General features: G+C 30.5%; 1 protein-coding gene across 1 annotated transcript; it reads right to left on the minus strand.

Moving 5' to 3' along the window:
* Positions 1-2457: 2457 nt before the first annotated feature.
* LOC146943142 (BURP domain-containing protein BNM2A-like) lies at positions 2458-3735 on the minus strand. Its single transcript, XM_085757254.1, has 2 exons — positions 3486-3735; positions 2458-3403 (listed from the first exon to the last, which is right to left on the minus strand). The coding sequence occupies exons 1-2, from the start codon at positions 3540-3542 to the stop codon at positions 2603-2605; spliced, it is 858 nt and encodes a 285-aa protein (XP_085613380.1). The 5' UTR covers positions 3543-3735; the 3' UTR covers positions 2458-2602.
* Positions 3736-11895: the final 8160 nt, after the last annotated feature.

Genomic DNA, 11895 nt, shown 5'->3' on the forward strand with positions numbered 1-11895 from the left:
GTTGAATGCCTCTCTACTTGATTTATATCATTTTGCCTTTCAATTTCAACGTATATAAATCCATTCACATGATCTACAACAAAGACAGATATTAATAGCAATTTAGTATCGAGTCCTTTCATGTGAATTATACGCACTTTTAAAAAATTTGTTTTAAAGGAGAGATGTTCAAATTACGGAATATTACCATTCTTCGTAAATTTGAGAATGAAGGTCGCATAATCCAAATATTTGTGATGCATGGGGTTCAGTAACGTATTTTGTAAAAAAATTGTTCCGAAGGAAAAATGAACAAATTAATAAATATTGCACAAAAATTATAAATCTTTATCAAAATATTTATGAAAGCTTTATCAAGAGCAGGAAAACATCATAAATTACATATTAGTTAAAATTATAAAAGTGAGCGCTACTGTCATAGAGTTGCCAAAAAGGGATTAACACCAATATTCACATGACACAAAATGAACGAAAGAAACACATTAAACTCTTTAGCGTCTTGTGTAGGAACTTGGTTATTAATAATTTGACCGTTAAAAAATAAAAAATCTCTTTGACGTCAAAAAAGTAATATCAGCTGAGCAATATTCAGTCTCTTCACATATGCTTAGTAATATTCAGTCTGGAAGATTACATTGAAAGGATAGATGGTAAAATGACGGATAATTGTGAATCATTGTAATATGTCAAAATATAAACCTTAAAAACCATGAACCATCAACTTAGTTTTAAATAATTAAAAATAAAAAATTGTAAAATAGTTAAAAGTTTTTAAAAATATAAAAATTGGAAAATAGTTTAAAAAAATTGGTGAGGTAGCACTCAACCAAGCAACACTAAAAATATTATATGCATTAGCGTAACAAAAAAACAGACAGACGGACATAAAATATTACTCTAAACGTTAATGTGTGTATATAATCGCGAGGATGAAGAAAGGAGATAAAAATATTTGGGATCATTAAATGACAGCGTGAATAAAAATATTTGTGAGATTGTGATGATTAAACGATATTGAAATTAAATATATAAGTGATAAAAAGATAATAAAATTCCTTTGAAAAAAAGGTAATAAAATTAAATGGAATCTCCTTAAAAAATTAATGGAACGGTTAAAAAAAATAAAGTTAAATGGAAGAAAAAAACATATTGAAATATAATATTAAAAAATAAAGAAAAGGTTCCCAGCGTGGGTTGAAAAGAGGTGCTTGTGAAATAAATTGTCGAGAAGTAATTTTTTAAAGTAACATTCAACAGCTTCTGGTCAAAGCTCATTCCATTCAATTTTATACGTTCAAAAAAAGTACTTTTTTTAGAAAGTACATAATTGATATTGTATTCGGCCTAACTTCTCCTTAAAAATGTAGAGAAGTTTGAAAAAAGTCGGGTCAAAAGATACCTTAATCTCCCACAACGGCAATGTAGAAGCAACTGAATTTGGGAGAAAAAATTGAAAAGTAGTTAAAAATATATAAATTGGAAAATAATTAAAAGTTATTAAAAATATAAAAATTAGAAAATAATTAAATAAATTGGTTAGGGGCAAAAATGGAAATTCATAGGCCAACCCTAAAAAAACACCCTCCAATAATTGAATTACCAAAATGCCCCTCCTAGGGGCAAATTGGTAAATTCAATGGACATTAACTTTTACATATAGATACATAGATTTATCTATTCAACTTTTATTTTTGTCAAATAGCATATTGACTATTTCTTTACAAATGTGTATGTTTAACTTTTTTTTTTATCAAGTAGTCTAACGGGTATCTTTATCACAATAAGCACCACATTTATTTATTTTTTTTTGAAAGGATAAGCACCACATTTATCTAACATTAAAAAATGATATTATAAATGTTCGTTAAATTTGAATCGTTCTGAAAGAATTTGAGTTTAAGTATTAGCTTAAGAAATTATAGGTCCGACTTTATCTACCTAACATCAAACTTTGAATCATTAGAGTTCTCTTTATGTTAAAACCAAAGGGTTAAGACCAAAATAAATACTGTATAGTACAATTTTTTTTATGTGAAATAATTAGCATTTATCATTACATTAAACGTCTCTTGAATATACAGAGAAACTCAATTAAAAGCCATGGATAGTTCTATAATAGAGATATTGAATAAGGAGACCAAAACACCATGATTCAAAATTACAACAAGATTATACTCCCTCCGTCCTTAATGTAACATCCCTTTGATTTTTTCACATTTCTTAAGAAAAGCTGACAATGTAATTATTATGTCTGTTTTGTGTGTTAATATTACCATATTGTCCTTTGTTTGTATATGTATTAAATTTGACTTTTTAAATTTCAAAACAAGTTAATAGTATTAATTAGGGGTATGTTTAGGAAAAAAATAATAAATGCATCTAGTAATTTGAAAAAGGGTTTAGATTTAGGGACAAAAGTAAAGTCAAATGGGTGGTTAGATATAGGGACGGAGGAAATAAAAGCAAACACTCTTACGTATACTGATGAGCAATTTATTTTACATTATTAAGCTCAGCACATAACACAGTTATTTTTTAACACCATTGAAGCACATGAACACAAATGACAAGCACACTAGTACTATACTGCTACTACAAAAAATCACATGCTAGAAGAACCTTGTGATTTCAATTTAGGGACCCAAATGTAATTGTCCGCTGGGAAAAAATGACACACAGAAGAGCTTCCTGGTGTGACACCAAGAACTTGAAATGAAACATGACTAGGTGCCCATTGTGATGTATCCAAGTGACAAACCACCATAGCCTCAACCTTATCTCCATTCTCACCCCCCAATAAAACTTTATACACCCTATTCTCACTTTCTTGACTATGACAATAAAAAACAGCATAAGGATAAGGCACAGTGTGACAAGCCACCATCTTTGGAGCTAGAATTTCCATCATAATTTCTACTATAGTGTAGTTTTGAAAAGTAACACTTGATTTGGTTTTGTGCAAAGTTGCATAAGCTTGGATATCAGATTCTGAACCAAGAATGTTTTGTGTAAATTCAAGCATAGATTCTAAAGAGGTAGCACAGAACTTAACCTCTCCTTTGATGGGTTTGCTTTCACATTCTTTTAAGGTGCTTTCCATTGCTATGGCTTGTGGTGAACCTCGAGAGAAAGAGAAGAATTTTAGAAGATATGAGAGTTGGTTTGATGAGAAAGGAAGTGATTCAGCTTCTTCTTTGGGCCATAACTTAGGGGAAGTTGATGGGTCTCTCTTAGGAAAATAAATTTGCATTATTTTTCCTACTTCCAAATCTTTCAAAGTGAAGAATACCATTAGTGAAGGATCAATATTATGACTCATATGATTATGATGATGGTTGTGTTGAATTTTCAATGATTTGTCTTCTGTTTCAACCAATTCCCTAGCTTGGTCTCCATGAGAAAACTGAAAAAATTCAATTAACTTTGTTGCAAGTTAAAGAAAAATAAATAGAGAAATAGAGTTTCAAGTTAAATATTTAACATACCAGAAGGATTACTAGTAGATGAAGAAAGAGGATCCAAGATATAAAATTTATTCCCATGTTTCTACTTTCAAAGTTGAACTCTTCACAGTTATCGCTTGGTTAGATGACTAGAATGAGGTCGAATTAGTACACAATCCAGTTAGCATTTCATTATGTTCTCTTGGGCACATTTTCCTCGAGGAAGAGAACAAGATTGAAAAGGAATAATGATAGCTAAAATTATGATTATTATAAAATTTTATTTGGATTAAATAAGTTTTTGATTAGTATAGATATAACAAATTTTATATTTTCATCCTCGTGAAAAAAGTTGCATGTTTGTTTCGCTATATAATTTTTTAGCACTAATACATTTACTTTTCAATTACGTACTATTTTTCTTATATTTCATTTCAAACTGGGTTTACATTTACTTTTTTTGTTTATATTTCATTTCATACTGGGTCATGAAGGGAGCCCGAGGGACCGCCCACATTTAGGCCAAAGCAACCACACAAATACAAGTGAGAGAGACATTATACTTTTATCCAAAACTTTAAGACAATAAGTTTATGGATCATCTCACTTATAAAGTGTTCAATCTCCATTTTTCTATCCGTTGTGGGATATATAACTCACACTTGCACACAACATAAAACATATACATTAACTACAAATCCTGAGAGGATAATATTTTTGTTTATATTTCATTTCACATGTGGTGGCTTAATCATTTAGCTTGTTTGAGAATCATTTTGTAATCAGGGCGCTTTAGCCTTTTTTGATTTCACATTTCTTTTGGTGTTTGATGTAATTTGATACTACTTGTTTTGCTGGTTTTTCAGTACTCCTTGTGCTTGAATCACTACTAGAAAAAGCAAAATTAGAGAGGGAAATTAGTGACGGAAAAAATAAAATCCCTCACAAATTCTTTGGTCGCAAAATTTAGTGACGGAATTTGAGAGGGATTTCGTGTTTTCCCTCACTAAATTTCCCTCACTAATTTTTGTTTTTTTAGTAGTGAATTTCCAAGTTTTTAAGTCAATATATTCTATTTTAGCTTCTTAAGAAATCCTCTTAGAATAAAGACTACCCTAATAATTTTAATAAAAGTGGAATATATGATTATATTTATGATGGAATGGAGTATTTGTTTATGACTTAATTTTTTGGTCGTGGCTGGAGTTTGAACCCCGAACCTTATATACGTTATGCATTGTCTATATCAACTGAGTTAAGTTTACGATGATTGTTTATGACTTAATTAATACTATAGAATTGTCACGAAATTAGTGTAAAACTTGTTTAGCTCGTAGAGGAAAACAAAACATGAGATACAGGAGGTAAATGTTGGAAATTTTTGTTTCCTTACTGATTTCATAGAAGTTTGATTCCTTACACGACAAACTCAATTATTGATGATTGGTCTATAGTTACATGTATAGTGACCTTGACTTTCGAAAGATAGACAATTATAGTCTCAAGTTCAATGCATTTATTTTACTTGAGAAATGATATTTATATAATTATTGTATTAAAATGACAAATTTTTCTTTTTGTATTCATAGTATGTTTTTACTTTCTTTTTTATTGTTTTGGTTTTGAATCAATATATATATATATATATATATATATATATATATATATATATTTTTCTTTATAAATATATGACCATTTTATAATGTCTTATAATCTGTCATGCAGGTAGTTGTTCAAATGACACACCTCTTTATTTTTTATACTGAAAAGACATCAACACATTTATAAATTTTTTAATTAATAATCTAATACTTGTATGTAATTTTTGATCTTCCATTTATCATTGAAATTATTCTAACTTATTATTGAGCAATGGGTTGTCATTTTTAATTATGTTTTGTAAAACCCACTCCTCGGGTAATTTTTCAATTATTTCTGAAGCAGTTAATATCTTAGGAGTTATTACCATAGTTTTGTTAAGATTAGCTTCTATAATGCAGGTTTCATTCCTTGAGGTTGCTTTTAATGATTTAAAGTCATAATTAACTTTAGAGACTTTATAAGTGATTCTGCTTATAACATCTAAATTAGCAACTCCTGGAACGAAAGTATCTCCCTGAGTTACCACACAAATGGCTAATGAATTTGGGGTAAAAGGATTAGTTAGACTCATACTAAAATTGCTCCTCCTCCTCTGGAGAGGACAAACATTATTACTAAAGAAATAGCTTTGCCAATTATTCCTTTGGAATCTTATTACTGCCCGGAAGGGTCTTCACTTTTACAAATTACTTCAAAGATTTTTCCCCCAGGGTTTTGGTTTTTACCCAAAGACTTATCAAAAACCAGAGAATATTATGAATTTATCTTAGTTGATTCAGACTCCATTACCCTGACTCATAAAAGAGAAAATTCATCTATAAAATTTTCTAAATTCAAAATTAATAAAGTATTATCTCCATCGGATTGGGGAATGGCTCCTTACACCCAAAAATCCTTTTCTAGGATTTTTTTCTCCTCAACATTATAACTACTTTGATTATATGGATGCATGGAGTTTCTTTTTGCATCTTCTTCCATATGAGCATACCTGGTTTATTTGGTTCAATAAAAAGATCTCATTATCTTTCCCCAATTGGTTCGTCCAATGGTTCGAAGTATATGGTCTTAATAAACACATATTACCAGATTACGCTTTACAAGCCTATGAGAGATTTTCTCAATCAACTACTTGCCCCAGGCATAAAAGCCTCCTGGCCTTTTGTGCTGTTTTCGGAATAACTTGGATTACTGCCTGGTCTTTTGCTACTCAACAGATCTGGCCTGAATGTTCTGGTCAAGAATTAGTCAAGAAAATAAAAATTAAGTGGTGGGTTAAGTTTAACCCAGCCCTTCTAAATTCTAAGGTATTAGACGAGTGGTTTAAAAATAACCCCTCAAAATGTAAAGGAGTCCCTGTTTTAGAAGAATCTCCTTTCTTAGCTAATAAAGCAAAATTAATGGCTTCTTTATCATCCACCTCGGATCCTAAAGAATTCTTTGAAAAATTACAAGAGGCAATGTCTACAGTTTCAGGAAGTGATGGCGAATCTGCCACCGAAGAACAGTTTCAAGAAAATGAAGACGATTGCTATGGAATTATTGATTAACGCTATTATTGATGTAACGTCACTTTCACTTTATTAAAAGCCATTTTGGCGCATAGTAATAATTACAGGTCAGGTCGACCATTATGCTTTACTGTTTGGCCAGATATCTTTGTCGGCCACATATTTTACTTTTGCTTTAGGCCAGTGTCGGCCATGTATTTTATTTTCAAATCCGGTGTATTATTTTTGAAGTTCGGACTTCAATCTAGCCTATAAAAGGCAAGTCTTTCAGTTGTTAAGGCATTCGAAGTTTGCAAGCAAAATCCTCTGCAAGCACTCTTAGATCCCTGAGCTCTGAAACTCTTGTAAGTTTAAGTCTTAAGTTTTAAAACTCTTTACGTCTGTAAGTTTTAAGTTTGTATTATAAATGAAATCATGTTTATAAGCTTCAGTATTCATATTATTAATTTTGTACCTAGAAATTATTTTTCTTTTGAAGTTGAAACTAATTCTTTGATTACAAGTATAGATCGCATGCATCTTACTGTCATAATTTTTCCCGAAGAACAAAGAGCTGTCATACATTTAAGAGCTTCCGCGTAACTGGTATCAGAGCCTGATACCGTCTGAAATTAATTCAAAGTTATTTAAACATATTGTAGTTTCAAGCTTTTATTTTAATTATCTTTTAATCTTCGTAACCCTGACCTTTAACCTTTTGCAACTTTTAGTGTGTGGTCCAGGTAGTAAGACCTAAGGGTAGGCAGTGAAACCGTTGGTTTAGCACGCTATAAAAGCAAATAGGCACAAACTATAAGGGGAGAGAGAGAGAGATAATAAAGAATTTAAAGCAAAAACTCTATAGTTTGTTTTAAGGATTTTGAATTATGTCTCAAATAATAAGGGCTTTAAGTCAGTTAGGATCTAGTAGTCGTAGAAGTACTAGTAATAGAACATTATATCCTTCAACATCTAGTAATCCTAATATAGACGAATTAAATCAAGATGAATATCAAAATCATGAATTAGAAATTCAAGAAATAGAAGATAAATTTACCAGAAATAAAGCTAAAAGAGATATATAAACTTAGTACTTTTGAGTTTAAGGCTCAAAAAATAATTCACACTGTTGAAACTGCAACTTCGGTTGTAAATAAATATGAAGTAATTAAACCTTTAAAAAAGGAATTAATTGATAAACATCAAAAAGATGGATATAAATATATTCATCTAGGATTAATCCAAATAGCAGTTAAACCTCTACACAGGTTAGGACTAAATACCCCTTTACTCTTAGTATTACGTGATACTAGAATTAAAGATTTTCATGAATCAACAATAGCCACATTAGAATCAAATTTAAACAGTGGACCAGCATACTTTAATTGTCATCCCAATTTTAGTATGAGTCTAACTAATCCTTTTACCCCAAATTCATTAGCCATTTGTGTGGTAACTCAGGGAGATACTTTCGTTCCAGGAGTTGCTAATTTAGATGTTATAAGCAGAATCACTTATAAAGTCTCTAAAGTTAATTATGACTTTAAATCATTAAAAGCAACCTCAAGGAATGAAACCTGCATTATAGAAGCTAATCTTAACAAAACTATGGTAATAACCCCTAAGATATTAACTGCTTCAGAAATAATTGAAAAATTACCCGAGGAGTGGGTTTTACAAAACATAATTAAAAATGACAACCCAGAATCTAGATCTATTAGTCATACTATCCAAGATAGAGAAGGATCTGTTATAATTAGAATGAATAGAAGTCAGTCTCATAGGTATTATGGAACCAGCAGTATTAGTTCGTCATCCAGCACGCAGCCTTCAGCGTCCAGAAGATCAGTAGACTCAACCATAAGGGTAGGATTGGCCGGAGTCAATTTTGAACCAGCGGTTCCCGTCCCTCTTTATAGACAAGAAAGGCCTAGATCGCCATCTAGATCACCTTCTCCTACTAGATCTCAAGTTTGTAATACCTTAACAATAGAAGAACCTTTTGAAATAGATAAAGATTGGTATGGGAGATCATAATAAGCTAAAGAGAGAGTGGTATTTTTCCACCTTTAGTAAAGAATTAACAAAACATTACTTAAAAGAATTCTATGGTTTCTTAAATTATCACGAAATTAATATTAATTTCTTCACATGGTTTGAATTATACTGTTTAGAGTATGAAATACCTAATCCTTATACTGATAAAATGTTCTTAGATACTAATACTAGAATGACCACCCAGTGGAAAACTACAAACAAAGAAGTTATTATTTCTACTCATCCACCTTTAGAACCTATTATGTTAAAAGTAGAAAATATGGAATTAGAAGCCGCGCCTTTTAAAACAATTAAAAATCCTGATCAACCACAAGTAATTAACACTAGAAAAGATTTTTACCATATACATACACAATTAAATTATACAAATCAAACATTAAATACCATAGCACAACAATTAAGTAGAATTGAAGGAATACTTCCTACCACCAAAGAGGAAGTTACAACTAAGCCCGATCCCAATAGACCCATATATAAGTATGAGGTCCCCTCAAAAAATACAGTTACTAAAATGAAATTAGGACCCGAAGAAAAAATAGATGAATTAATTTTAAAATTAAATAAAATGAGTTTAGCCTCTTCATCCACGATAAATACTCTCTCAAGGAGAAAGCAGTATTAACCAGTTAGGACCAGGTCCTCAGCCTAGGACTAGAAATTTTTATCCTCGCCCTTCATTTGCCGATGTGCAATTCGAAGAGAGGTTTAATTTTGTCGAAAACTCGTATTCAGGACAAGCTATAACCGATTGGAATATTGATGGTGCATCTGAACAACACGTTTTAGATGTTATTCAACAAATGACCATGGCGGCAACCGCTTTAAAAATTAAAAACAATTCTGATAAGCAAACAAAAGATATGTTAGTTATGGGATTTACTGGGCAATTAAAAGGATGGTGGGATAATATAGTTTCCCCGCAAGATAAGACCACAGTTGATACTGCCGTAAAATCTGAAAATGGAATTAATGAGGAAAACTGTGTGACTACTCTTCTCTATTTAATTACAAAATTCTTTGTGGGAGAACCTCTTAAACTACAACAAAGAGCTTCAGATCAATTAATGAATCTGTATTGTCCGACCATGTCTGATTATCGGTGGTATAGAGATATGTTTCTTTCAAAATTATGTCTTAGGGCGGACGGAGGAATGTCATATTGGAAGGAAAGATTTATAGGAGGATTACCTAGATTATTTGCTGATAAAGTAAAAGAAAATCTTAAGAGAGCGCATAATGGAACTATCCCTTATGATTCTTTAACCTTAGGAGAAATTTCGAATTATGTTATTGAAACCGGAATGCAGGTTTGCACCGATTTTAAAATACAAAGAAAAATTAAGAGTGAATTAGGAAGTAATAGACGCGAAATGGGATCATTTTGCGAACAATATGGGGCACCTCCTTTAAGAGCCCCTAGTAGTAAGAAAACAAAAGAAACCTCTAACTTGAAGAAAAGGAATTCTCATAAACATAAACCTTATAAAACTATTAAAAGTAAAGATAAAGATAATCAAGATTATTATAAAAAGAAAAGTTCGGGAAAGAATTATAAAAAACCCCACAAACCATCTAGAAACACTAAGGATGTTCAATGTTTTAAATGTGGAAAGTTCGGTCATTACTCTAATAAATGCAGGGTTAAAGAGATTAAGCAAATTAGCAATCTAGATATTTCAGAAGAATTGAAAGAAAGTATTGTCAACTCATTACAAAAATTAATGTTAGAATCTGAAAAAGATGAATCCATAGGAGAACAATCCTCCAGAGAAGATTCTAATAACTCTATGTCTGATTATGAAGACCTTAATCAATTAGAAACTTGGGAAGATAATATCCAAGATAGACCAGAAGAAGAATGTTCTGGATTAGATTTTTGTAATTGTAATAATTGTATTAAAACCATTAATGTAATTACTAATAGTCAAGCCGATAAGCTAATTACTATTCTAGATAAAATGGAAGACTCTGAAAATAAAAATGCTTTTATGAAACAAATTAAAGATATTATAGAAGATAATAATATTCATAAAAATGATGTTCATAAAATAGAATTTAAAGAAATAATGAAAATGTTTGAAACCCCTAAAGAGGTTACTGTTAAAGATTTAAATGAAGAGATAAAAATTTTGAAAAACGAAATTAAACAGCTAAAAGAAGCAGATAGCTATTTTAAGCAGAAAAGTGATAATTTAGAATTAAAAATTTTAGAATTACAAGGAAATTTTTGGGTATCTCAACAAGAAAAAGGAGAATCCTCCAAAAAGGATGATAATAAAGAAGGTTACATAGCCAATATTGCTAGAGTTATATCCCATAAATGGCATGTTAAAATAGAATTAGTAGTCCATAACCATACTTATGTATTAGATGCTCTAATAGATTCTGGAGCCGACTTAAATTGTATCCAAGAGGGATTAATTCCTACGCAATATTATGAAAAAACTAAAGAAGTCCTTGCCGGAGCCAATGGGGCAAGATTACAGGTAGCGTATAAATTATCCAATGCAAAAATTTGTAAAGATCAGATATGTTATAAAACTTCCTTTTTATTAGTGAAAGATATGAAAGAAAATATAATTTTAGGAACGCCTTTTTTAACACTATTATATCCCTTTATGGTTAATGATAAAGAAATAATTACAGAAGCTTTAGGGAGAACGGTGAAATTTGAATTTATACATCAACCTAAAATAAAAGATATTAATTCAGTTAAACAAAATAATATATCTGCATTAAATCAAATAGATTTAAAAAGAAAACAAATTAATTTTATTAATAAAGAAATTCATTTTAAACGAATAGATGAACAATTACAATCAACCAAGGTTCAAGAGGTAATTAAAAATATGCAAGAAAGATTTATTAAAAATCTCTGTTCTGAACAGCCTAACGCTTTCTGGAAAAGAAAAATACATACTGTATCGCTACCTTATGAACCCGACTTTAAAGAAATTAATATACCAACTAAAGCTAGACCTATGCATATGAATGAACAACAAATGAATTACTGTAAAACAGAAATACAAGATTATTTAGAAAAAGGCTTGATAAGGCCTAGCAAATCACCTTGGAGTTGCGCAGCCTTTTATGTAGTAAACGCTGCTGAACTAGAAAGAGGAAGTCCCAGATTAGTTATAAATTATAAACCCTTAAACAAGGCTTTACAATGGATTAGATATCCAATCCCTAATAAAAGAGATTTAATTAATAGGTTACAAAATAAAAGTGTTTTTTCAAAATTCGACCTTAAATCTGGCTATTATCAGATCCAATTAAAAGAAGAAGATAAGTACAAAACAGGT

The sequence above is a fragment of the Medicago sativa genome, chromosome 3 (genome assembly GCF_051527215.1).
Source record: "Medicago sativa cultivar Bolivia chromosome 3, Bolivia_mono, whole genome shotgun sequence".
NCBI lineage: Eukaryota > Viridiplantae > Streptophyta > Magnoliopsida > Fabales > Fabaceae > Medicago > Medicago sativa.

What these genes read in the sequence shown, in the direction of transcription:
- LOC146943142 (XM_085757254.1), bottom strand. Translation starts at nt 3,542, where the DNA reads ATGGGAATAAATTTTATATCTTGGATCCTCTTTCTTCATCTACTAGTA. An exon ending in ATCTACTAGTAATCCTTCTG is followed by an intron (nt 3,404 to 3,485) that starts GTATGTTAAATA and finishes GAATTTTTTCAG; the next exon opens with TTTTCTCATGGAGACCAAGC.